General features: G+C 36.8%; 1 protein-coding gene across 2 annotated transcripts; it reads right to left on the reverse strand.

Moving 5' to 3' along the window:
• Positions 1-282: 282 nt before the first annotated feature.
• LOC145985865 (sodium channel protein Nach-like) lies at positions 283-26,301 on the reverse strand. 2 transcript variants are annotated; one of them, XM_083119976.1, is made up of 9 exons: positions 26,169-26,266; positions 24,890-25,069; positions 23,621-23,743; positions 22,563-22,650; positions 17,195-17,483; positions 7,125-7,178; positions 4,267-4,372; positions 651-757; positions 283-428 (listed from the first exon to the last, which is right to left on the reverse strand). In XM_083119976.1, exons 1-9 carry the CDS (start codon positions 26,198-26,200, stop codon positions 313-315), a joined length of 1,095 nt encoding a protein of 364 aa, XP_082976102.1. In that variant the 5' UTR covers positions 26,201-26,266; the 3' UTR covers positions 283-312. The 2 variants fall into 2 exon arrangements, with proteins under 2 accessions (XP_082976102.1, XP_082976111.1); XM_083119985.1 differs by lacking the exon at positions 24,890-25,069 and having other exon boundaries at positions 26,169-26,301.
• Positions 26,302-27,900: the final 1,599 nt, after the last annotated feature.

Consider the following 27,900-nt stretch of genomic DNA (forward strand, 5'->3'; position numbering starts at 1 on the left):
TATCAGTTTTCCTGTAAACAAAAGTTCAGCCCCATATGTGTTTACAAGATAAACGAATAATTATCAACTTTTTATTTAGTCTTCATGATATACGTATTTCTCTCCGAAAAAAGCGCAAGTGTAGCACTGAGATAACATTATTTTTATACTACTTGAAATACGAATCTAGAATTATATCGTAATAGGACAGAACTTGTGCAACTTTGCTACAGTTTCTACACCTATTCTTCACTTTGTTTAATTTCCATGTTTAATTGAAGTTAATTGTACTAGATAGTAGATACTTCATCTTGTAGCCTACTTCGTCTTCATTTAAGCTTCTCGCCTGACCAAAAGGAACAGTGGTCTTATAACCATGAAGTAAATTACTTCCATAGCACTCATCAAACTGGCACCAATGAAGAACCCGAAGACACCACCAACTGACACTGTAAGGATGATTGAACGTTACAAAAGAAGTGGTATTTACAAAGTATCAAAAAATGGAAAGATGTATATAAAACACACATTAATTACATTTAAAGAAATTTACTTAATTCGAAATTATAACTGCAGCTCGCACATATATTTTCAGATGTTAAAGTGTTTGCTTGTATTTTCGTTATTTCACGTTACGTTCTCCTGTTATAATATAAAAAGTAAACCCTTACCAGCAATGTCTACCATTCCACGCACTACTTTCAGTCGACGTCTTGTTTTGCCGAGAACAAGCCTCATTTTGCTGTTACAATATTTTCCTTTAGTTGTTAATCCTGACCTGAAATCAATTGCAAAAATTTGAAAGATATGAATTCATATAGGCTAAATTACATTATTGCACAATGCAGATGAATGTAGTAAATAAGCAACACCGTTTCAGTAATATACGTGACTCTGTTTTATTGTACGAGTTACGAAAATTCTCAAACCACCAACGATTAACATTATTGTGCATTGTGCTGAATGCAAAATATTTGCTAGGTGTTATTTTCGTTTTTTTTTTGTTTTTATATATGAAGGGCTCGGTGCAATAAGGAGCTAACCCTCACTTCTGTCAAAATTGAGATACACCGTGCAGTACATGCGGCATGAACGTCTGCTGCATTCACCAAGAGGTGGTGATGGTGCTGTGTCACATTCGCCCTCAATCACATGGTACCCTTCTTCGAAAGTAACGTACGAACGGAAAGTTCAGTGCAACAAGGTGTCAAGCCACAGGAAAATGTCGGATAACGAGGAAGGTCTGGAGAGCACCTCCTCATATATTTGTGATTCTGATGAGGAAAATGGCCCTCTGTGCGGTGATAACAGCTTTGATGACCCAGACTATGTGTGTGGAGTGTCGAGCAGCGATAGCACCGACTCTGAAGTAAGAAAGAAGTTTTTATTTTTGGTATTTTTTGAAAATGTTGGTTAACACCTTATTGTCTCAGACTTGGGCACGGTGAAAACGGTTGGTAAGGGTGCGTCGTGATGTGCATGTAAATGCGCAAATCAGCTCACTATGCATTCGTCAGGCCTCGTGCAAGTTGGTACAGTAAAAATCATGAACTTATTCTGATGACAACTGCTGCTAACATAATGAATGTAGGTTAGCACCATATTGCTGAAATGATTAATCACGAAGAAATCGACATGACATACGTACATGGTTCCCTAATAATGACAAATTCTGACAACGTACCATCAAGGACGTTGCGATAAATCGTATAGAATATGAAAGGTGGCCTCCCAGATGGCGCAGTGGTAACGTCGTCGCCTTGTAATCAAGGGGTCCCGGGTGCAATTCCCGGTGGAGGCACATAGTGGTTCGGATTCCACTTTAAACTGTAGGCCCAGTCCCGATTAGCCTTACTGTGCATAAAGTAGACTTAAAACAAGAAATCAATCAATCAACAGGAAAGGTATTGTAGAAATAATGTAAAGATAGATAATCATAATTGTTTGGTCATTTGCAAAAATGATGTGTTTCGGAAATTTCTGTTTGTCGAGTGGATTGGACAGTTATTGCTACGTGCTAGTTTACATTTTCAAATAAATTTGTTACTCTGATCCATTTCAGAATGACCTTCACATCACAAGGACGACAGAGCGATCTCCTGTGAAACATCCTCCAAGATAACTGGGAGAGAGTGAAACGTAAGAGAAGAAGAAATAAAGGGGAGCAGTACATATCCGGGCACACAAAGGATGTTGTTCCAGCCAGGAAGATAGATGAGCCATGTACTTGTCCAAAGAAATGCTGGAACAAAATTAAGGCGGATGCAGAGTTCACTTTTCACACATTCTAGGACTTGGCTGATTATGCAACACAGAACACATACCTCATGAAAAATATTAGAATTCAGAATACGAAACGTTCCTCCACAAAGGGACAATCTTCCAGGAGGTCATTCACGTTTTCTTATAATTTGAAATTTAATGGTGTAGATATGTGCAAGAAGGCTATGATTGTGATTTTGGCCGCATAGAGCTGTACGCAAGGAGGCATCATCCCATCGTGTATACAACAGATGAATGGGCAGATGTGATCAGCAGTGCAAACAGAAAGAAGAAATTTCATGTAACACGCATGCAGCAAACCGACTTCAAGGATCTCACACCACTTGTGGCATCAATTTCCAAGAAAACCACCACAGTTGGTAAGGAGCCCCTCAAGTTTAAAGAGGCTGCGGTGTTCATGATGGAATCCGCTACTCCCCATATTTTGCATGTAAGTTATTCATACCAGAAAGAAGCGCCAGTATGGGCTAGGTGCACCCTAAAGAAAAGAGACCATCCACTGCCAGAGGTACCCCTAAAGTGATTTGCCATGCAAGTACAAGGAACAGATTCCCATAGATGTCTTGAAATATTCAGACATAATGTCCCTGTTGGAATGGATCCCTCCAATATACCATAATTTTTATCTCAGCCTTGTTCCGACGGAAGTAGCTGCCGAGGAGAGTGCAGAAATTCTGTATGGACTTGATGACTGATACATTAGGAGGGCCTGGATCAGTTGAATTCAGAATAGTTTGTGCGACCTGCAATCATATGCCACTATTTGGTGTTAGTGCTGAGAATATTTCGGCTGTCACTGCATATGAATTAAACTTGTATGTCATTTTTTTCTCCCTATAAAATTAACTTCGATTTTTCATTCTTATGTATATTTTTTGTTCACAATATAATGGTCATGCATTCCTGTTTGTTGTTATTCCACAGAACTGACACCGAAGATTGTTATGCAATAAGGATCTAACCAACAATGGGAAATAATGAACTGAATAAAACAACTAATTTAATCATCTTTGCAATAATTGTACCACATTTGAATGTGTCCATGTAAACTGTAAACTTCAGACATACTTTTGAAATCAACTATACGACAATACAAACAATATTCAGATTTATGGATTTTTTCAAACTTTCAAAGCTAATATCTCGAAAACAACTTTTTGAGGGTTAGCTCCTTCTTGCACCGAGCCCTTCATATATATATATATATATATATATATATATATATATATATATATATATATATATATATATATATATATATATATATATATATATATATATATATATATATATATACTTTTTTAATGGATAATATTCAGCGAACAACTTTCCCTACAGTTCAATGCCACCATATTTCGGGCAAACAGATCAGATCTTGCTCTGAAAACATGCCGGGTAAACATTGCGCATATGATCTTTGCCGAAGTAATTTAAGGAATGATTATCATGATCATATGAGGAAAGTGTACAAATAAAATATCGCAACTTTCTCACTGAAGGAAGGCTTTTCATGCGTTTGCTTAACACGTGAGGATCTGTTTGCCTTGTGTTTGCCCAAATTCATGTTATTTCTCCCCAAAGTGTAGCTACTGCGTATTGACGTCAAGTTGAATATCATCCTCTGAGATTCTGTTGTGGTAAAACTAAACGATATTTCCGACGTGCTCTATAACCTGTTAGTAACAAACTTTATACTGAAGTTCGTTCTACAATAGTAAAATCAGAACATTATTTTCGAAGTAAACAAAAGTGCATTATATCAAATATCTATCTGATAAATATATATTTTTTTTTTCAAAATTACATTTTCGTCATTATACTTATTCACTGCAAATGTTAAAATAACATTAAAAATATCACGACATTGTTGAAGGAAATAAACTACCAACAGCAAAAATAACGACGAACAAGGAATGGATTTTAATTTAATCGATCGAATTTTAATTATGTTGGAAATTTTCTGTTAGATGCACTATTCACTTCTAAAGTAAAACGATAACTTACATTCTGTAATTTAAGACAGCAATATTTTGCTCAACACAGCTCAAGGGGCAGTCGCATCTTAGACCACTCCTTCCTTCCAAGGCAGGATTGATATATTCAAGTTGGTCTGAAATTAAAAGTGAGATAGAAGTCATTTTATTCACTTGTAGGGGAAATTGGCCTAAAATGACATGCTTTTTGAAGAACGCCTAAAAATAGGACAAGACTACAGGTTAGAAAGCTGATTTTATTGTAACCCATTGTTACATTCTTTAGCTACAATATAAAAATAATTAGAATGATATATGCTCAAAGAACAACTAGTAATAATCGTTTGAAGTGCAAGATGCAATTTTTCAAGTACTGAAATAGTACGCCTAAAATGACGTAGTAAGTGATGGTAAAATGACATAATGTGTAATTTTGATTGAATTGTTGTTTTAAGTCCACTTTATGCACAGTAAGGCTAATCGGGACTGGACCTACAGTTTAAAGTGGGATCCGAACCATTATGTGCCTCCACCGGGTATCGAAACCGAGACACCTTGATTTCAAGACGACGACGGTAAGTATAAGATAAATGTTTCCACATTTTCACTATTAGGGTAAAATGACATACTGTAATTCTACGCTTATCAGTAATGTGTCGTTTTACCCGACAACATGACAAGAAGTTATGAATATTCCACGCGACAGTACATTCTCGTTTAAGACATTGAACACTATGTACAGAAATCCCTATTGTTAATCCGATAGTGTGCAGTTTAAGATGTGCAAATCCATTCCCCGTTACTTGCAAGAGAAAACTTCACCTACTTTTTCACAAAATCACTTGCCAACAACAGCACATTCGTCGTACACATTGGCCATTTCACAGGTTCCAGTTCTTTTACACTGTGCACGGAAGGACTGAATTGTCCTCGCCTGTAGACCTCCACATCCGAGAAACACGCACTATGTCATTTTACCTGAGTGTGTCATTATAGGTCACATTCCTCTATAAGTTCTGTTTCGGAAAAAATAAAGTGGAAAACCTTTTATTTGATATGAAAATGCATTGCGTTCATTACTCATATTCTCATCAGAATTTAAACATTTGGGGTATACATTGACATAGATAACTGTTACATTGATATAGAATGTCCCATTACAGAGAGAACCCTGAAACTAAGTGCCAAAAGTAAGTGTAATACCTAGGCAAGGTATTCTAAAAAGTCATTGAGAACAAAATTTGTACAATTCTGTTTCGTCCCATTGTCTCATAAATAAAATTATTTCTCCAGCGGAGGTAATATAAGAATATAAAATATCCTATCGTACTGCACGGCATTAACTGGGACTGTTCGAACAACGGCATTTCACATCAGGCGACACAAAGTTGTTTTATATAGAATTCGGTGTAGAGAATTATTTTCAGATGTGCCACGTGCACAAAAGGAATATCTGAATTGTGAGATAAAAATAAACATATCGCAAGCCGCAAAACAATTTATGAATACATTTGTTTAAATATTTAAAACATTAGTTTTGTCTCTCTCATTGGTGATGAATTTATAGATTCTTTTCTATCAGTTTCTTCTCCATTCTCTCTGTCTGAGAAGAAAGTGAAAGGAATAAAGCGATAAGAAAGAAAAGACTAAAGGATACAGCATATGTCAACACCAGTGGAGAAAATCAGAAAATCATGACCTGATGCTAAGAGTAGGTACTACATATTCATCTTGTTCCCACTTTTAATTATTTTTCTTTAGGAGAGAATGCATAGTCTTTTTTGTGTATGGGGGTTATTCCTGAGTAAACAAAAAATAATCGATCAGACAATTCAATTATAGATGACGGGGAGAGAACTTCCGGTTTGGACAATTTTCCAATGTAAACAAGTGGAATTCAGATCGTCACTGAGCTTATTTTCTTATAAAAGATCGATACAAAATGGATCTTGACATTTTTGAGTGATATAGAGAAACAAACGTATGTAGAAAAGATTTGCAATTTCCCGGATCCTTTGCATGAAGATTTACGGAAAATAGTAGTCTTTTTCTTTGCCAAGACAATGTTGATCTTCTACCAAAAGTATCGTGTTAAGACTTCTGCAGGTTGAAATAAAGCTTACATAAATTATAAACATTGAAATACTTCAACTTTACAACAGTAAAATGTATAATTTTCTACATTGTGTAGTCAAACACAGCCCCTTTAATTTTATTATATGGCTTAGAGAGAGCGTCGTCAGAAATTTTTGTAGGGGGTAAAGACCAGTAATAAAAGTAGAATAGTAGAAATAAAAATAATAATAATTACAACTGTTATAAATGTTATACAATAAATAATCACTAAACTAATGAAATAAACTAATTTTATTCTAAATTTGTTATTACTATTTATATATTAATGCTATTCGAGTGCATATCCAGCACAACAGTTACAACACTGAAATGCACCATATTTAATCCATTAGATGTGATTTTCGAAACACGTAAACAATTTTCATTTGAATTACTCCGGTGATGTAGTGTCGACTATAGAGCCTATTCCCTCGTGTTTGTGTCCAGTCTTTTCGCTTTACTGCCTGAATCCACTGACCTTTTCGTATTGGATCTGTCTGAAAACTATGCATAGATACCCGAGAAAAAATATTTGTTCCCAACCTCGTGTTGTAACCAAAAGCCACACAATGATTGTCGCCTTTTCTTAAGCCACTGCCTTTACACCTTTGAACTCCATGTTATTCTATAGAAAAGCGGAAGTAAAGTTCCCGCCCGCGCCAAGGAAGCACAGAAATGTAAACATCCAGTGAATATCCCCCATTGAAATTCTGTATGCATGTGCCTAGTGAGAACTTTTCTGAACCTGTGAGAACAGTCAGAACGGAAACTTACCACTTTCTCTTTCTAGGCATTCCTTCCCTTCCTCGTTGCACAGTGGCGTATTATCTGAAAGGATATATATCACACTGTACTAATGAAAAATTCACCATTAATAGAAAAGGAGGATAAACATTTAGGGCCTTTTGTAAGCAAGAGCTAAAAAAGGCTGGCCTGTTAACCCTTTTCAGCCACAAAGTCAATATTCATGCATTCTGCTGTTGCAGTTGTGTAGATATTTGTGATAGAAAATAGACTTACGGTGCCAAGAAACTATTTTAACTATAGACGCCAAAACCGGCGAGGTAGCTAGCTCTCCGATAAGTGCCTCCACGTACCAACAATTGAATACAGTAACTTAGTACCTCCTTTCTACTTTAATTTTGACAACTGGTACACCCAACAGCAAAAGAAATGGTAGACGAATTGTCCATCACCATTTTCCTCCAGCCTGTTTTCCACAATGTGATGATCATAAATTGAAATAAAAATGTTTATAAGCAAAGGACAACATACCTCGCATTAACAGAATTCCATTCTTTAAATCAAAATAAGATGTATAATAGAAAGAAATGAAATAGCGATCGACAATACGCGTATGTTTCCAATAAGAACGATATGATTTTACAATGAAATAAAATAAAGAACTATTTAATATACAACAAAACTTTTTATATTGTTTTGAAGCATAGTTTATTACATTATGTTTTGAATAACACATAATTTAAGTGTCCACCTCGACTTCGTGCACACGAGTGAATTCGATGAACCCAATTTTCGATGACTTTGTGCAATAACTCGGGCCTAATATCACGAATACAGCGTTCGATGTTCAATCTTAATGCATCAAGGGTTCGTGGTCTGTTTGGATAGACTATAGATTTCAAATAACCCCACAAAAAGCAATCTCAATCACAACTTCTTGGAGGCCAACTAACAGTTGCATTTCTTGAAATTATCCTTTCACCAAACTGTTCTTGCAATACGTCGATAGTGGCATTAGCAGTGTGACATGTGGCACAGTCTTGTTCGAACCACATCAGTGGCGTCTCCTGACCCTGAACTTCAGGCGTTGGCAAAGAAGGAATGTTAACTCCTCCCCCTCTCATTCCTGTGAACCAATATTACAAATTTTCTCCGTACCTTTTTGGTGAAATTTTATAAATATTTAGAAAAATATTAAATTACATAAATTATTTTAAATGAAGTAAATACTTCATTTAAAGTATTAATATATTTGAAGGGTAAGGAGAAAATTAATATACTATGTTCAATACTTCGCCATACAATTAATTTTTAAAGCACGAGTTTGCAACCAGAGGGGTTGGTGGAGCTCCTACCTATCGCCCCTAAAAAGAACACCGTGGACATAAGAATGACCCGTTCATTGAAAAATCGCTAAAATGCACATTCCCGGTTTTTCCCCTTACCCTTCATTTATCCTTCCAAAAAGTAAATTTTGAAAAATCAACTGCTCATTACTTATAGTTACTTGAATTCCAGTCTATTATTCTTTCTTTAGAGAGAAATGCGCTGATCACCGGGTCATAAAATTTCGATTTATCCCCTTCTCGCAGCTTAGAAAGTAATTCTTTCTGGATGGAGATAAGACTTAAATTCGTCATGCGGTTCTGAGTTTGAGTAGATCGGCAGAATGTGTGGATCCTGTTCAGTGATGTGAACGATCTCTCGACAGATGACGTCGTGGAAGGAATTGTTGCGATCAACATTGCTAATTTATACATTTCTGTAAACTCACCCACTAGATTCGTGTCCAGTAGATAATTTACAATCTCAATTGGTGTTTTCTCTGATCCTTCAGTGGAAGCATACCAAACATAAAGTTCATTCTTCTGCAGTTTGGTTAAATTAAACACACTGCCATAAATTTCCTGCAATTTATGTACGAGATGGTGAGGAAAGTTTTCTCTTTTATTCAAGTAGCCCCGTTTTGTGGGATTTAGTAAATCAAAATATTGCAATTTTTCAAATGATGCGAATCTAATTGTTATCTGGTTGCTGATATTATCAATGATTTCAAAGTAAAGCCTCCGGCAGTGGTCTTTCTGTGATTCGTTGTTCAGTCGCCTCCTTTTCATTTCAACAACCTCTTCCTCTTCTACTGCACCAGTTATAGAATTCCATAGTGTTTCGAAATTCTCACTTTCCCTTTTTCAGATGTTGTTGAAATTCAGTTATTTTATTACTGCAGTACAAAATATCAGCATTTTTAGACTGCAATATACTGAATAATACGTCTGAAAAGCAGGGACGTAGTTAGGTTCATCAGTTTGGGGGGGCCCAAATGTGAGAAATTTATCGATCAAACCATTAAGAAATTTAACAACAACCAACATTATGTATGTATGTGGGTATATATGTATGTATGGATATATATATATATATATACAGGGGGTGTCGCAAAACTCTTTCAACAACGCTTGGGAGCTGGTAGATATCACAAAATCAAGTAACTTTTCCCTATAAAGTTTACCTCGAAAGCGCTATAAGCGCTTAAAGTCTGTCCTGTACGTGTGCAACCCAACACAGCAAACGCTTGCTCTGACATATCTACCAGGGGCGCGTGGCAGGGTTGTCACTAACGTTCCTCGTTAAGAGAGACGACTTAAAAACATCATCTTGGTAGTCTTCTCTGAGCAAAATCCAAAACATTAATGGTATTTGCGATGTTGTAAGAAGCATTGACAGTATTTATAAACTGACCAAGGCAAATAATGGGTAGACTGAAATTTAAGATTACTCATTCTAAAATATCTCCATAATTGATTGATTGATTTGGTTTATTTTAATTCGCTTTTCTGCCACCTTTGGCTAATCGCGAAGATGAGGATGATATGATGAAATAACAAATGACACCAATGTCTAGATCAGGATTTAAACCCGAGACACCTGGCGCCGTAGCGAGCTGTGCTAACCACATCACCACGGAGTGTTTCGTGTATCATGCAATATCAACAATTGCAAGGAACACGTGAGATAGAGGAAATCCACTAACGAACAAACGTAAGCTTGATGTTTTTGAGACCTCGTTTCGAACAAGCAGACTGTAATGTTATTCCAATATATTTATTAGAAAATTGTGAACTAGCGCTATTGCAAATCAAGTTCGTTATAAAAAGCAGGCTGAAAAGAAAGAAAAATCTCCGGCAGATGAATATTCTTGAGCCACTTCGGTGACTGAGTACGTTTAGTGATCAACACATGATCCCTCTCTACCGAAAGTTCCGGACACGAGTTCCGACCTGGACAAAAATGTCACTGAATCTTATGTCCTCGTATTTACTATTAGCCCGAAAGTGTAGGAAAATTACGTACAATGAGAATAATATAAATTCACACGAATTATTCCGAAAATTCATCTAGATGTCAGAATCTCGCTCGTTTGCTACAAAACGTTGTTTCCAGGGTGAACTAAAAGCTGACATTTTGGTGCCTTCCGAAAATATTACTCTTACATTTCAATGTTGATATCAAGTTACTACAATGAATAATAAATATGTACAATTTATGACGTGTACTCAATGGTTTCCTATTGATTATTTTTTTCACGTTCCATGATAAGAATGCAAAGCAAAGACACAAAATGAGAAAACTAATTCGCACACATGAAAAGAGTGTAAATTACGAGGATTTCTCTTGTACCAATATCAAACGATGTCGTGAAGTGCAGAACAAACTAGTACAGGCAGTAAGTATGCACCGAGCTCAATGTAATTCCTTTCAATGAAATATTAATTTCTTCCTACAACTTCTTTAATAGAGCTTTCAAGATTAACCAGTTTGAGTGGAGAGAAAGAGAGAGAGAGAGAGAGGGAGAGAGAGAGAGAGGAGGGGGGGAGTTTTTAATTCGCATGTTCCTAGTATTGCAAATAATCGTTGGATTTTTCTTGATACCGATTTTTAAAACACATAATTTTTCTTACATGCATATCAGTTGTCAGTAAAATGTGTAGGTTGCCACTGTTTTCTAGAATAAGCTAGGAATCTTGGATTCGAATCTCGGCTTGGGCATGTATGTTTGTGAGTGTCCATTCATCAATTTATTCCTATCATCATCACTCATCACCATCTTCGTAAATTAGCCAAAAGTGGCACAAACAGCTAAGTAAAATAAAGCAAATCAATCAAGCAATGAATCAATCAATCATTAAATTAAAAGAGCCTCGCAATTATTTCCTTATGAGACAACACGATTAGCAATAACGCTAGCACAGATAGGAATAATTTTCAAATAAATTTTAATAACCCGGGTTCGAGTCCTGGTCGAGCCTGCATTTTTCGCTGAAAATGTCTACATTTCAGTCTGCGTGTTCGAAACGAGGCAGCAAACACATCATGCTTACATTTGTTCGTTAGTGGATTTCCTCTATCTCACGTGTTCCTTGCAATTGTTGATATTGCATGATACACGAAACACTCCGTGGTGATGTGGTTAGCACAGCTCACTACGGCGCCAGGTGTCTCGGGTTTAAATCCTGGTCTAGACATTGGTGTCATTTGTTATTTCATCATATCATCCTCATCTTCGCGATTAGCCAAAGGTGGCAGAAAAGCGAATTAAAATAAACCAAATCAATCAATCAATTATGGAGATATTTTAGAATGAGTAATCTTGAATTTCAGTCTGCCCATTATTTGCCTTGGTCAGTTTATAAATACTGTCAATGCTTCTTACAACATCGCAAATACCATTAATGTTTTGGATTTTGCTCAGAGAAGACTACCAAGATGATGTTTTTAAGTCGTCTCTCTTAACGATTAAAGCTAGTGGCAACCTTGCCACGCACCCCTGGTAGATATGTCAGAGCAAGCGTTTGCTGTGTAGGGTTGCATACGTAGAAATGAGCAGGGGTGTAGATTTATAGACGCTAAAAACTTTTAAAACGGCAGGCAAATAGGAACCCAAGATGATGAAAATACACGTACGCACTTGATGGCACAAGTGTTGACTTGATTGTTTTGGTATTTTTTTTGTATTTTTCTTATATCTACGACACTTTATTTACAGTCTGTTAATCGCAACGAATATGGTGAACAGTAGCTAGATGAAATTGATAGGGAAAATGCTTTATTCAAAGGAAATAATAATAATAATAATAAGAAGAAATGTGAATTTGAGCACATTGGAGGGAAGAAGTTTGAAATTATGGATACATTTACTGCTTTGCTTCATTGTTATCCTCCCCTTTTATTCCTACGATAATATCTAGTTCTCAAAACTAGCTTTAATCGCGGCGTTGAGGACGAATGATAAGATGAAAGGACAATCACGAAGGAACATTGACAAAACAAAACAGAACCCGTCATAGGATTACACTGGCTGCTAGTCCACATACCGGAGCCTCATTAATCTGCAGCAATGTAGTCCACGGTATGCTACGTGGAAGAAAGGGTGATACTTGAGCGCCCTCCGTAAACATCACTCCCTATTATAAATAATATTGGTGTTTATTGGGATACCGCGAGCGCACGTGTGTGTGTGTGTGTGTGTGTGCGTGCGTGTAACAAAAAATAATCATTAAGCAATATTAATAACCATTTTGGTTTTGAGAGTAGAATTTTATAGAAGTGGATGTTGTCTTGTCTGTTATTTCAGTTTTCATAATGCAACATAAACGTCGACATAAGCCTTGAGCGGTGTATACTTGTGCCAAGATAACTGAAACATCGGAACTACAGACTTCCCTTCCTCTTTCTTTCACCCTGGCACTTGTATGCTAGGGTTTCAAATGGGGTGATGGATCTGTAATATGGGAATATAACTCCAATAAATCCTCAGCTTGACATCTCATATATATAGTTTATACCAGAATCGAACCTAGCACCTTTAATTTCGAGGTGATCGTGTTACCCACTACTTTCGGGGAGGTCCCTGTCTGTTTTCCACCTGGTTGAGAACTTCAAGAATGATGACGCTGGATAATAAATTTTACTACGTTTATGGTATAATTTCTTAAAAAATAATCTTGTTTGTGACTGCAGAACTAAATATTTGATGGCACTGGACATAACAGATTTCGCACAGTTATTGGCTAATTTTATTTTTATGCGTGAGCAGAACTTGCTTTTTTATGCACCCAGGGATGCTACTTTCCTTCAGCCCACGTCTACAGTTTTTACAAAATTCCGCTTCCGACGTGTAAGCTTCCGACGCTATGAAATCAGACGCCCCAGGCTCTAACCCTGGTCAGGCATGGGTGTACTATGCTTGTCCCATCACCATTTCTTCAGTTCATCATTCATCCTCACAGCCGCGATTAACGAAAAGCAACGAAATATAACCAACCTAGAAATGGAATTAGGAAACGTTCTCTCGAAATTGCACAAGTTGAGTACACTACCCCATGGGAAGATGATTTCCGCTTCTATGAATAATGATTGATTGACTTGCTTTATTTTACTTCGCTTTTTGTGCCACTTTTGGGTAATTTGCAAAGATGAGGATGAGTGATGATATGATGAAATTGATGAATGAATACTCACAAACATCCATGCTCAGGCCAGGATTCGATGTGATAACCACTCCGGCATCTTCCTTGAGTAATTATACAAATGATAACAGAAACCGCTTTAGAATTTGTAAAGCTAATGTATCTAAAGAGTGCAGATCATTGTTAATAATTTAGTACATACCTCGTTATCTTCCATAAATGAGGATGGCTTATTCTTCACTATACCCATGTGTTAGTAGCAATCCCCCTCCCCCTGAAGTTTTATCTTGCAACATCTATCACGCACCGCACTATGACTGTCTCCGTAATCTGAGACAGAAATGAAAATTGTTTCCAAAGAGCTCCGGAAGGAGTAACGTCGATCCCGAGGGACATTTGTTACCGCTTACCAGTCAATCGGCCGAATTTTGACCTGGCAGGGAGGAAAAGTACATTTTCAAAAGACCTCCGAATTCCCTTAACGGGACGGACTATAAAATTATTAGCGGCAGCTCCTGCGTTGCATCTGTTTTCGACAGGTAAGAAGTAGAGAAATGAGTACAAGTCTTGCTTTGGCGTTCATGCCGCGGGAAATTTGGGAGCAGTGTTTCAAACTATAAGGAAAATTTACTGAAGAACAATTTGCAATATTTGCCATCAAATTAAAATTTCCAGTAAAATACAGAAACATTTGCCGGGGCCACATGGACGTTTGCAGGGGCCAGTGCCCCCCCGTGCCCCCCTCTAACGACGTCCCTGCTGAAAAGGCAAGCAAGTTGGATAAAGCCTTTTTTAAAAATATATTTTCGAAATCCTTCAGGAAGCTAGAAAATCCTCTTGGAGTCATTGCAGTCAAATGATCGAAGTCTCCACTTTCATTAACATGCTCAAAAAACATAAGCAGTGCTTCTCTGCTGTCATTGACTGTCCACACTAGCCTATAGGTAAAATTTCATCTGGTACGAGCTAATGACGGGAGCTTTCTGGACATGAAAGCAGAAAGTTCGTGTAACCTCTTTGGAGAATGAGGTTTAAGTGATTTAAGACCACAAAATAACATTTAAGCTCTTTGTTACATTCTAACGATTGTTGCAGCACCAAGTTCATGACATGAACATAACAATGCATAAAAAAAGCTTTCGGATAATTTTCCAAAAATTTACTTTCGAGGCCATTCAAATGACCACTCATTACAGAATATCCATCGTATGTCTGGGCAATTAATTTATCCCCACACTTATATTTATCCATTATTTCAGTCACGTGACTAAAAAGAGCTCCTGCAGTTTCATCGGCGCTCGTGTCATAAAATCCAAGAAATCTTTCAATGACTTTTTTCTGTTAGGCCGAAAAAAAACGTAACACTGTTGACACCTGAGATTTTTTGCTAATGTCTGATGTTTCATCGACCATGATAGCCACAAAGTCTGTCTGTGTTTTGAATTTCATTTTAGATTTCATCTCTCAGAACATCCGAAACTGAATTTATTAAATCATTTTGAATGCCTGCCGAAGTACCGCGAAAAACTGTAGAATTTAATAAATGTTATTTTAATGAGGGATCGAACTCAGCACTTGGAATAAGGAATTCCATGTAATTGCCCTTATTTAGAGAGGCTGCATTTTCCTCATGGCCTCGGAATGGCAGTTCTTGCTTTGCTAAATAGCAGACGGCGTTAATCAACCTCTTTAATATTTCCTTGTTCTCTTTTACTTTTTCATTGTGTAGCTCTATTTCAGCTTTTCGTTGAGTATCCAAAAGAACGTCAATTCTAGTAGGGGTGGCAACAAAACTACTAAATTTAAAGAAACTATAAAGATGCAATTCAGACTCGCTGTGTTTTCTCACTGCAGTATTGAGATGATTCAAATCCGCATACCCTTGATAATTCCCAACACCTTTTTTAGTCTAGAATAAGTCCAACAGTAAAATTTATTCACCACATCACACCCGCAAAGCCAGTCTCAAATTTCATAGAGTTCTTTTCGAAAATGTCTCTCAAAACCTTTTCCAGCACCACTTTTTCCTTTAACACATGTTGACATCGTGAGATTCGGACATGGTTGACTATTGGCAATCACTTGTTTCTTCTCTGAATACGAAAGCGAAGAAAATGAATTATTTAAATATTTTTGCACAACACTTTCACTATTCTCCATCTTAAAATAATCACATCACTTCACACCACACGTTTAAAAAATAATGCACAACAATCACGAGCAAAACAACGCGGAACGCGGGATGAATAAAAGCCAAAGAGTTGGAAACAAATACAACGCCTTGAGAAGCTAACCATGGTGGTGGGTGGCAGGGTGCGCATGCGCGGTCATCCTATGTTTTGGCAGTGATAAGACGTTGTATTTCCTCTTCAACGCCATGGCAGTGCGGGACCGATCTGCCTGCCTGACAACCACTGCGCGCTGCGCCGCGTTCGAAAACTACTGGGCGCTCGAGACTGACAATTGAAGAAAAACGCTCAAAATCATAATTTATAAAAGTACAGATACTTCCTTCTTTATTTCATTTTCCTTTGGCCGTTGACACACGACTTACACACCCAGAGAAATCGCCACTGAACCACATGTCCACCAAATCAATTTAATCTAAATTTGGCCACAAAATATCTGTTAACATCAATCGGTACCGCTCACCAGTCACTGTAACTGCATCTCCTACCTCGTTTTGGAAAAAAAAGAAAATGGTCCGATGATGCCATAAACCACACCATACAGTGACCTTTTGCGGATGCAAAGGCTTCTCGCAAATTTCTTGTGGATTGTTTTCACACCAAAAACGACAATTTTGTTTGCTAACATAACCAGAAATGAGCTTCATCTGAGATGATATTTTTTTCCCAAAATTATGATCCGTTTCAAGTTCAATAGTACGTCTATATCCATAATTTTTTTTGATAATAACCAAATGTTCTTGAAGCGTGTATTTAGCCATAATGAATTGTCACAGTATACTAAACACAAATAACAACTAGTGACAGTTATAACATTTGAAGCATAGTTGCCAGTTCATTTCAAAATCATATCATTCTTATTGGAAAACCCTATAGATATTTGGCAAAGATCATCAGATACGTTTATTACATATTCACGGAAATTTTAACAATTATTTTTAAATCACATGTATTGTAAAACTCTGCACAAGTTTACGTAGGGGTAAATGCAATTGAATACTTGTATCCATCTCAGTAGCATTGAATTTTCTGTTTGATTGAAGTTTTGCGGATTAAGTGGTAGAGCAGCCACAGGCTGAAGTTCTCCCATGCATTAGGAATTTCTGAATATCGGTATCTTACATGTACTTCCCTACTCAAATTATCATTCTTCATCAAGATAATATTTTTACTTCGTTACTATAATTCATGTGAGATATGTTGTACATAAGGAAAATATAATGTATTTCAATAGTTAGATTTTGACAAGAAATTACTTGAGTAAGAAATAAATTACAAAAGCTGTATGACTTGTACGTAATCGATAATGCCATTAAAATTTTAAAATTGCAGCAAATAAATGCTAAGCTGTTTCAAACTAGTCAACATAATTAGTTAATGTTGCACTTGAATAATCAAAATTCAGTATTACATGCAACAGAGATCAACATAAACTATTGGTTACCATATAACAAGGGTGCATCGGTGCAGTTGCAAAGCTCAAGCTTCCTCTGCAATCTGCATTGAGCTATGCACGCGCTGTAGCTGTAGAGTTTGTAAGAATGCAGGCCCTCTGTTTCGTCTGGGAATCGACAGCCTCTGGACGCAACGGGAATACTACGGACGTCTTCGTCTGCAACCTCGTCAGTTACAAAAACATTGGTGTCTATGCTGCCCACGAAGCTTAAAGTGTATATTTTCCCATATGAAGAGCCCTTCGCCAAAGGCACGTCATAAATTCCATGAAAGCTCAACTGAAAAGAAAATGCATACAAACGTGTTATAATTAATATTTGTAACAAGTCACACCAATGATGTGCCAACAGGGGTCTCACTCATAAGGCAACAACCAACATCGTGTTCTGACGTCAGTGCGGAGTCCCTTTGTTTGTTAGGTTTAGTTCTCTTAGCATAAATAGACTACCCTTTTGGTGAAGCCCAGATAAAATGGCAGTTTATTTATGCTAACAGAACTAAACCTAACATGCCTAACCTAACAACGAAGGATTCCTCGCTTACGTCACAACACGATGTTGGTTGTTGCTTATAATGAGATCCGTGCCAACAACGGGGATGTTTGTGTCGGTGCCAGCCCCCGAAATAACTTTTAACACCTCGTATTCTTAAACTATACCGCGTTTGTTACAACCGTCCCGGTTCCCGCGCTATCTGGTCGCTGGCTTTTCTCCGTGCTGGGGAAAGTCAAAGCCAGGCAGCCAATTAAAATACGCAACGTCTCAACAGTGTCTACGTAAGCGCCTTTCTTCTGGCTTCCATTCGCTCCTCGCTGCCCAGCAGACGATTTTTTTTATCGTTTCTCATTGGCACCGAACCTGTCGAGCGATCGCTAACGCGGGAAACGGGACAGGTTCTAACAAACTCGGTATAGGTGCGTTACCGCAGAAACAGTAGTTTTCCGTCTATTTCTTCCTGAGAAATATAAATCCAGTTATTGACAGGCTGTTGTGTGATGACCTGAGAGACCGTTTCTCTTCTACTCCTACTTGCGTCTGCTGACAAAATTTCGACATGCTGGTGTTGCCAGCTAAGATGGTATGCCCGTAAAATGGCACTTTTTCACTTAACCCATATAATCGCAAGTCATAAATCCATTAAATGCTGCACATAACCAATATTGGTCGCAAATGACAGATTGATGTGGCATCAGTGATCAGACGTCTAATTATGACCCTTCGATAATTTCTCATATATTTTTCTCACCGAAAAGTGGCATTATGGAAAACTTTTAACGTTGCCTTCCGCCAGTTATTAATTTATATAATTTTGTGTATGGAGTAAACTGAAAATGTTAAGCACTGAAAAATATCTCGATGAGGCTTTTTATAATGGAGAAAATACGGTGTAAATATGTCTTACGATTTTCATGACATCTTATAAATGTTCAAACTTTGGGTTCCGTAACTTTTGAAACGCTTTACTTCGCAAATCAGGTGTGAAATTTTTAAATATGCCATTTTGAGTCTTAAATATAAGAGTTGCGGTGAAATTAGAACGAACATTTTAATTTTTTCGAAGAAATCAAAATGTAACAGAAAGCATAGAAATTTAAAATAGTATAAATTGACAAAAAATAAGTTATTTTCGACATTAATCAGATGAATAGTTTTTTTTTAATATCCTGGTTTCTGCTTAAATATAAGGAATTAGAAGATTAAGTGAAAGACATACTCTTACTACTCTCTCTCTCTCTCTTTCTGGCTCTACAGCCCTTGGTGGGCCTTGGCCTCCTCCACAATCAGCCTCCATTCCAATCTATCATCAATTATTCTCCTCCATCCTTTAATCTTCATTGTCCGCAAGTTTGCAGCTACGTCATCTATCCATCGAAGTCGTGGTCTGCCCTTTCTTCTTGCGTGGTGAAGCTTTTCTTTCAACATTCTTCTTGGCATCCTATCGTCCATCATTCTCTCCACATGCCCCAACCACTTTATTCTCTGGGCTTTGACAAATCTCACTATATCTTGGCCTTTTATTAAATCATCTAGCTCTGCATTATATCTTATTCTCCAGTCGTCATCTTCCCTCACAGGTCCATATATCTTTCTTAATATTCTTCTCTCAAATATTCTGAGGGCATTTTCATCTGACAGTTTCAAAGTCCAATTATCTGATCCATAAGTGACAACTGGTCGTACCAGTGTCTTATAAATTTTAAGCTTTGTATTTCTTGCGATCAGTCTATTTCTAAACAACTGCATATTTGCAAAATATGCACGATTGCCTGCCTGTATTCTTTCCTTTATTACTTTACTCATATCATTATCACTATATACCATTGTCCCCAGATATTTAAAACAAGGAACTCCCTCAAACGTATTATCTCCAATTGTCAGATCTTGAGGTGCTCTTCTGCTCTCAGAGTTAGACATTCTCATATACTTTGTCTTTTTTTCATTTACATTGAGCCCTATTTTTATTGCTTCTCTTTCCATTTGCTCATAGATTTGCTTAAGTGTTGTTATTGTTCTAGAAATGATTGTAACATCATCTGCATATGCACATATTTGACTGGATTTTCCAAATATGGTTCCCTTTTGATCAACTACATTCATTACTTTGTGCAATGCTAGATTAAATAATACTGCCGAAAGGCCATCCCCTTGTTTCACTCCTGTATTGAATTTAAACTCTTCACTCAGTTTACTAGAAACTTTCACTCGTGCCTTAGTACCACTCATAGTCATTCTTATTAGTCTTATTATTTTGATGGGAATATTATACTCTTCAAGTACCTTAAACAGTTCATTTCGATTAACACTGTCAAAAGCCTGCCTGAAGTCAACAAATAAAAAATGCAAATCCACATCATGTTCATAAAACTTTTCCATCATCTGTCTAATTATAAAAATCTGATCAGTAGTGCTTCTGCCAGGGCGAAATCCACATTGGTACTCTCCCAGTATATCTTCTGTGTAACATTTTATTCTCTCACTGATCAATCCTGACAAGATCTTATAGACCACACTAAGAAGTGTGATGCCTCTGTAATTTCCGCATATCAATTTATCACCTTTCTTATAAATTGGGCATATTATTCCAGATTTCCATTTATGTGGCATTGTTTCATTTTCCCATATCATTACAATCAATCTATGTATTGCTGCCAACAATGCGTTACCACCAAGTTTGATAAGTTCAATTATCACCTCATCCTCGCCTGGAACTCTATTATTACTCATTTTCTTCATTACAAATTCAACTTCTTTAATACTAGGTACTTGTACCTCATGACCATCCCTATTTTGTATATTCCTATTATACTGCTCTTCTTCTTCTTGGTCTTCCACTTTATTCAAAATCTCTTTAAAGTGCTCTGCCCATCTATTGAGTATCTGATTCTCTTCTACAATTACTTTCCCATTCTTATCCTTACATACTTCTATTCTTGGCTCAAATCCTATTCTCATTCTATTTATAGCTCTATAGAATTTTCTTATTTCACTTTGCTGATTTAGTTCTTCTATTTCTTGCATCTTCTTTTTATACATCATTTTCTTCTTTTCCTTGCATACCCTATGTGCTTTCCTTCTTAGTTCTTTATACCTCTCAGTATTACTTCGAGTTTCCCTCTGTAGCATTCTCTCTCTAGCTTTATTCTTCTCATCTATAACCTGTATGCACTCTTCATCAAACCACTCATTCCTTTTAGTTTTCTCTTCTCCAAAAGTTTCTTGTGCTGCCTCTTTTATCACTCCTTCTATTATTTCCCATTCCTCCTCAACCACTCGAAGTCTGTTATTCTCTTTCTCCTTCAGTTTACTCTGTACCTTACTTACATATTCACTAATTACTTCTTCGTCTTTCATTTTTTTCATATTCCACTTCTTTCTCTTGGCCATCTCGTTTCTTTGCACCGCTATCAATTTTTCCCTCATTACTAATTTTACCAGGTAGTGGTCGCTATCACAATTGGGTCCTCTGCAGCTTCTCACGTCAATAACTGATGAGGCATGACGTGCATTAACCAGTATATGATCAATCTGGCTTATTGTTCCATTAGGTGCCTTCCATGTTCCTAAGTGAATTCTTTTATGTTCGAAACAGGTACTTGTTATGATCATGTTGTTCCTGACAGCAAACTGGCAAAGAAGGTTCCCATTCTCATTGTTTTCTGCATGTAGAGTATGCCGGCCTGCAACCCCTTGTTGATTCTTGTCCTTTCCTATCTGAGCATTAAAGTCGCCCAATACGGTTACCATATCATACTTTTCGATCTTTCCACATGCTTGTTCCAGATTGTCATAGAACTCTTCTTTCTCGTTCTCATCTTTCTCTTCTGTAGGCGCATGTGCATTTATAATTGTTATGTTTCTAAATCTTCCTCTCAACCGTATTCTACACATCCTTTCATTAATTGCTTCAAATTCCATAAGACTTTTTCTCATCTTTTTGGTTATTATAAAGCCTACACCGAATTGTCCGGTCCTCCTCTCTGGTCCACTATAAAATAATGTGTACCCAGGCTTATCAATTCTTCCTTGTCCCTGCCATCTAATTTCCTGAAGTGCAACCAGATCATACCTAAATTTTAATATCTCGTTTGACACTTCATTCATTTTCCCAGGTCTTAACAAAGTCCTGACATTCCATGTTGCAAGTGATAAATCATTAGTCCGTAAATATCGCCAGGTTCGAATTCCATTACGTCCATCCATCATCCGAGGCTGTTGCATTGGTTTCACAACGGTTTTATTTTTTTCCAGGGTGGGGTTGTCGGCCCCACGCCCAACCCCCAACCTGGAGGACCAGGATTTGTATAGGGTTTTCTCCTCTAGGTAGGTTGGCATTAGCGTGCCTTCGGAGTCCTTCCTGCCCCTCGGTTTTCTGTCAGGGTTTCCTTCCCTTAGCCTTTGGGGATCCCTCCCCTTACTGCAAGGCAGCAGTAGCTGAGCTTATTTAGTGGCGGCTCTCCTCGCCACATCGCAGGATTTTCTTCGGAGACTTGCAGCATTTACCGAGATGCAGTTGCCACTCCACATCTCACTGCCTCCTCCAATCCTGCTGCTGCTTGTCCGCGACTGTTTCCAGCTAGCCAACATATCTGCTGGCCGTTCCCCTATCCGCAACCTGGGGACGCGCCTGGTGGCATGCAGCTCTGCCACTGGGAAGGTACTACTAATGAACGAAATAAGAACTGTAAATAAACATCCTCCAGAAATTGAAGCAAAATCATTACACATGGCAGCATATTATGTAATCGCTACGTCACATAAGTTTATGGCCAATTTGTGATACTTATGCATTCTAAGGTAAATATACTCATTAAATTTTAAAATTCTATTTCAAACTAAAGCATACAGGCACATACATACCATGTGTGGCGTATTAACCCACAGAAAGGAGATTTCGAATGTTGCATCATGGTATGCATCCATGTATAGATCGACGGAGTGCGGCCTTCTGTTGAAAGACATTAAGTGAACAGGAATTTTAGAAATTGTCATTTTTTCATATGATCAGTATTTGCTTGGGCTTTACGAACTGAACTACGTGAAGTGAAGAATTCAGTACAAATTATCATCAACAATAACAACTTAAAATGTTTTATCATCAATCAAAAATAGTTTTTGCAAAAAGGGTGTCATAAATTTTTAAAAAGTACATTTTTAGCAAGTTTAGTAGTTTATTTATAGTAACTATAAGTTTTGCAGAAATTTCAGCTAAAATCGATCAAGACTCTAACCAGTGTCTCTGGCATAATGCGCTTTTCTTCTCTTCTCTTCTCTTTTTTTTTTTTTTTTTTTGCCTGATTTGCGCTATCGCCGTAAACCTGTGTGGAATGGTCTCTGTCGTTGCTACAAAAATGGAATCTGTTTCCTTTCAAACACTGATGACGCCGACTTTCCCCAGCGCAGAGTTGTAAATTATCATACTATCTGGCACACACAGGATATGTACTACTTGGAATTTTCAGCTCATTTGGCAGAGAAACGACACGGTATGCTAGAGACCTGGATTCGAGTCCTGGTCGAGCCTGCACTTTTCGCTGAAATTTCTACGAAATGCATCTCCTTTGTGTGCCAAATAGAAATGTATAAGTTTTGTGTAATGAATTAATGGTCTCGTATTAACTATTTGACAATTTTACAATCAAGAAGAAAATAAACATTAGTAATAATTAACTTCGGCTTCCCTTTACAAGATATTTTGTCCAAATAAATGTCATTCCTATATGACACTTCAATGAGGTCCCTTGAATCTACTGTCTTTCTCACAATAAGCAGGGAAACGTAACATCGTGAAAAGTATTAACGGTTTGGAGATCTAAAATAACAAGAATATCTCAATATTTTACAAAAACTCAATCTTGTATAAATCTTAGTAGTATATTTATTACTACATTTTGTATGTGTTTTTAATTTTTACTTACTGTACTTGCTTGGAGTTGATCGCATAGCAGTAAGGAAAATCTGCAGGCAACCTATCCAAGATCAAACAACAGTCAACAGGCTGGCCATTCCTTGAACAATTGCGAAATAGATCTTCACATGGCCTTCACGAAAAGAGATAAAACCTTATAAACCTTCTTAAGGGAAGAGAGAACATCAGAAAAATGTTACTTATTTCTAATTTTGGTTTATATAAAGATTTATGCAATAAACTGTAAGGCCATTTAATTTATTCGTGCGAATAAATTCCGTTTAGAGATTATAAATAAAGTGCTTACGAAAAAGTACATTGGTTGATAAGTGATGAGAAAAAATAAAATCAAGTAATGAACATCCATTCTATTTACTTATTCATTTAATTTATTTTTTCGCAATATCCATGGCGTGAAGTCAGGGAGTCTGTTCTACCCATTATCCATGATAGAGAGAGTGAGAGAACTATGATATGTAATGTGTCATGTCTATTTTGATCCAGTCTGACTGACATATTTTAAACAAAATATTGCCCCCCCCCCTCCCCCGTAGTAGGAATTTGATTCAATTTTGAAAAAGATAGTATTCTTCAATATCTAAAATAAAATTTTTTTAATGTAGTTTAACAGTAATCGTTGTAATGGTAGCATATTTAAACTTGAATATAAAGCAAAACTACATGACGCAACAGTCCTCCGACGGCCAGGCCCTCCAGAGAGGCTTTTTTATTGGGAGATGCGTACTCAACGCATCGAGTCCCATTGCCCGTGTACTTTTTTCTTTTCTTTTTCTTTTTTTTTCTTTCATTCTTTCGAGAACGGAGCTCACTACTACTTTTTTTTCTTTTCAAGTAGCTCCCCAGTTGTCTTCACGACGCTCGGTCTAGAACGAAATAATGAGAGCTCCCACCTGGAATCCAAGCCTGGTCAGCTCGCACCAAAGGTGATAGCGCTAATCATTTGGTTACGCGGTAAACTTTATTTGGAATGCTGTAAGGTGATAAAGTTAATAACCATACGTTAAATACAATTAAAACATATCTAAATACAGTTGATTGATTCGCTTTTCTACCACTTTTGGCAAATCGTGAAGATGAGTATGAGCGATGATATGATGAAACTGATAAAGGGAGACTCACAAAGAACATCCCAAACCCAGGACGGGATTAGAATCCGGGACCCTGGGCGTCGTAGCGCGGGGGCCGACTAAACATATTGGGTTACGTGCAAATCTACTGCTAATGATTCAAACAACACGATACTGATATAATTACTTACAGCAGCGTCCAATCTACATCTACAGAACACAAGCTAGCTCCTGGCACACTAACATTCCAACTTAAGTAGTCTGTTTCCATTTCGTAAGCCACTGAGCTGTGGTAGTAAGCATCAAAGAGAGACATGGAGATGATAACTGAAGCAGCTGCGGCTGCTAACCACACAAAGAACCATAAGACCCTATAAAAAGAGAATTGATTATTAGAATTGCATTGGAAATAAAATAACCCCAGAAAAGCAGGAAAATATTTTAATTGTTATTTGTGAATAATCATTGTTTTGAAATTGACAACGGAAACATTGATTGATCCCATACCAAAGCTTATGACAATCATGGATTCCTCTAGAAATGTTAAATGTATTGCGCTACACGACAATTTAAAAAATAAATATTCAAGCATAATTTTACGTTATAGTTAAATGCGCATCAAGATAACCGATTAAATCTTTTTTTTAATTTTTTGGCAAATCTTTGCTCATTAACCACATGAAAATATGAAAAACGTATTTTCTGTTTTCTTAAAACTTAATAAAAATGGCAAGTTAGAGTTTAAGTTTATCCGTCATTTGCAAATTCATCAACATTATGAATGACTTCAAGGCTAATTAATTTATTCTTCATTTATACATGACATTTAGAGGTCGAACGCACATTTTTCATGATATCAGAATAAAGAGAATAAAGTACTAAAATTTCAATGAAAATAAATATTGTTTGATATTAAACAGTAACTAATAAAATATATTTCTAGGGACTTGAAAGATCGTCCACATGTTCCTTCTTTAAAATAAAAATGTAAATACAGCTAAACATAATTACTGTACTGTACTGTAATTACTGTACTTCTGTAGGGCCTTCCCGATGGCGCAGTGGGAGCGTCGTCACCTTGTAATCAAGGTGTCCTGGGTTCGATTCCCTGTGGAGGCACAGCACATAGTGGTTCGGAACCCACTCTAAACTGTAGGTCCAGTCCAAATTAGCCTTACTGTGCATAAAGTGGACTTAAAACACCAACTCAGACAAAGCTGTAAGAGCAATAATGTGCCACAAATATGATTAAAAATCAAAATTTTCTTGAAGTAAAACTTTAATTTTCCAAATAAAATATTAGTATTGGATTGTTTGACAGTAAATTATTTAATACACACACACACACACATGCATACATACGTGTGTGTGTTGTGATTGTTGCTTCCTTTACAAGATTAACAACAATTAAATAATGTAATTTATATTGTATAACTAGAGTACAGATTCAATATTGGAGAGACTACTTACCTAAGAAACCAGTGTAATGAAGGGTTTCCCATGAACAAAACACCATGAACTGTAGAGTACTCAACCCATTCTTGAATTGAGGCACAGACAGATTTCCAAATTACATACAGTCTTCCTCGAGAGAGTGACAGCAGATTTCTGAAATTACGATCAATCAATTGGTCGATTAATGTCAAATTTATTTCTAATTAATATTTACAAATAGATTAATTTAAGAATTAATTTTTACAAAATATTATATTATGCTAATTTTATTTATGTGGTGCTACCTACATTTCTATCGTGGCGAGGAAAACTACTACTTAATACTACGTCCTTCAATTACATGCTTCAACGTGTGTATATATATATATATATATATATATATATATATATATATATATATATATATATATATATATATATATATAATTTGATGAGAAGAGGGAAACAACAAGCTGAACTGATATTAAAAAGAGGCCTCTGTGTCTTTTTTATAATAAAAATGGAACTTTTCTCTTTAGATTTAGAGTAGATTAAATCGAACACACACAGCGTGCAAATAGGTACGCACACGCAACTGATTCAGATTAAATCGAACACACACAGCGTGCAAATAGATACGCACACGCAACTGATTCACACAGAGATAGAAATACTGAGAAATCCTAATAAATTATTACCTTCTGGCCTTGAAAGTCTTTGTTTTTTCCTTTGCTTTGTAAACAAGCAAAGCACGATCCAAATAAACATTTGCAACTAGCAGTGCGTTTGTGATTCCTCATTCTCCTTAATGGAGAAGAATTCTGTTCTGTAGTTAGGTGGATTACTTTGGTCCTACGTTGTTTCTTGCAAAACCTCATCTCATTTCTACTACACGCAACATAGAAAGCAATAGCTTTTTCTCTCCCAATGTTAAATATTGGTCGGATAACGAAGAAATACACCAATTCGACAACTGAAATAATACTTCCACCAAAAAACAAACCAGCAATACCACCAAACGACACTGTAAAGGAAACAGAATACAACATTAACAATGAATAATGTTGTTGAGGGGCAGAGAATCACAGTAAATGTGATTTATAGCTACACTTTAGATGCAATTTGTACACATAAAGTTAAAGAAAATTTCAATACACCTTATCTGAAATCGATATCACATGTTGATACAATTAAAAAATAATATAAGCTCCCTTGGGGGTAATAACGCCATACTGGGTAAGAACGCCAACAGTGTTCGGAAAGTTACTTTCAAAAAGGTAACTAGTTACAGTTACAGTTACTTGCTTAAAAAAGTAACAGTTACAGTTACTCATTTTAAAAAGTAACTCAGTTACAGTTACATGTACTTCAAAAGTAACTGTAAGTTACTTTTACGTTTACTTTCTGCTGAAAATTTTCTTGCAACCAAATTACACAAATCGATCATTAATTGTAATAAAATATTTTGTGAAGACTAACATGTATTTTAATTAAGTTACTGGTACATAATATAAGTCTTCGTATATTTACATTTATTACAGAATAAAGTGCTCTCCTGTGCTTTGCGCGACGCCATGAAGGCGTATAGGGGGTGTGGAGTTAGAGCTCCACACTTTGTTGATCATGGCCGAAGGTGGTGGTGATGTGATGAGCATCACGTTCTTGGCATCCTTTACCCCCCAGAGTTTTCCTCCAGATACCCACCTTATACGACGCTGGGTGGGCGCTGGAGCCGCTTCAACAGTTGGAAAAAATCTCGGTTCTCCCC

The sequence above is a fragment of the Lepisma saccharinum genome, chromosome 1 (assembly GCF_977018435.1).
Source record: "Lepisma saccharinum chromosome 1, izLepSacc3.1, whole genome shotgun sequence".
NCBI lineage: Eukaryota > Metazoa > Arthropoda > Insecta > Zygentoma > Lepismatidae > Lepisma > Lepisma saccharinum.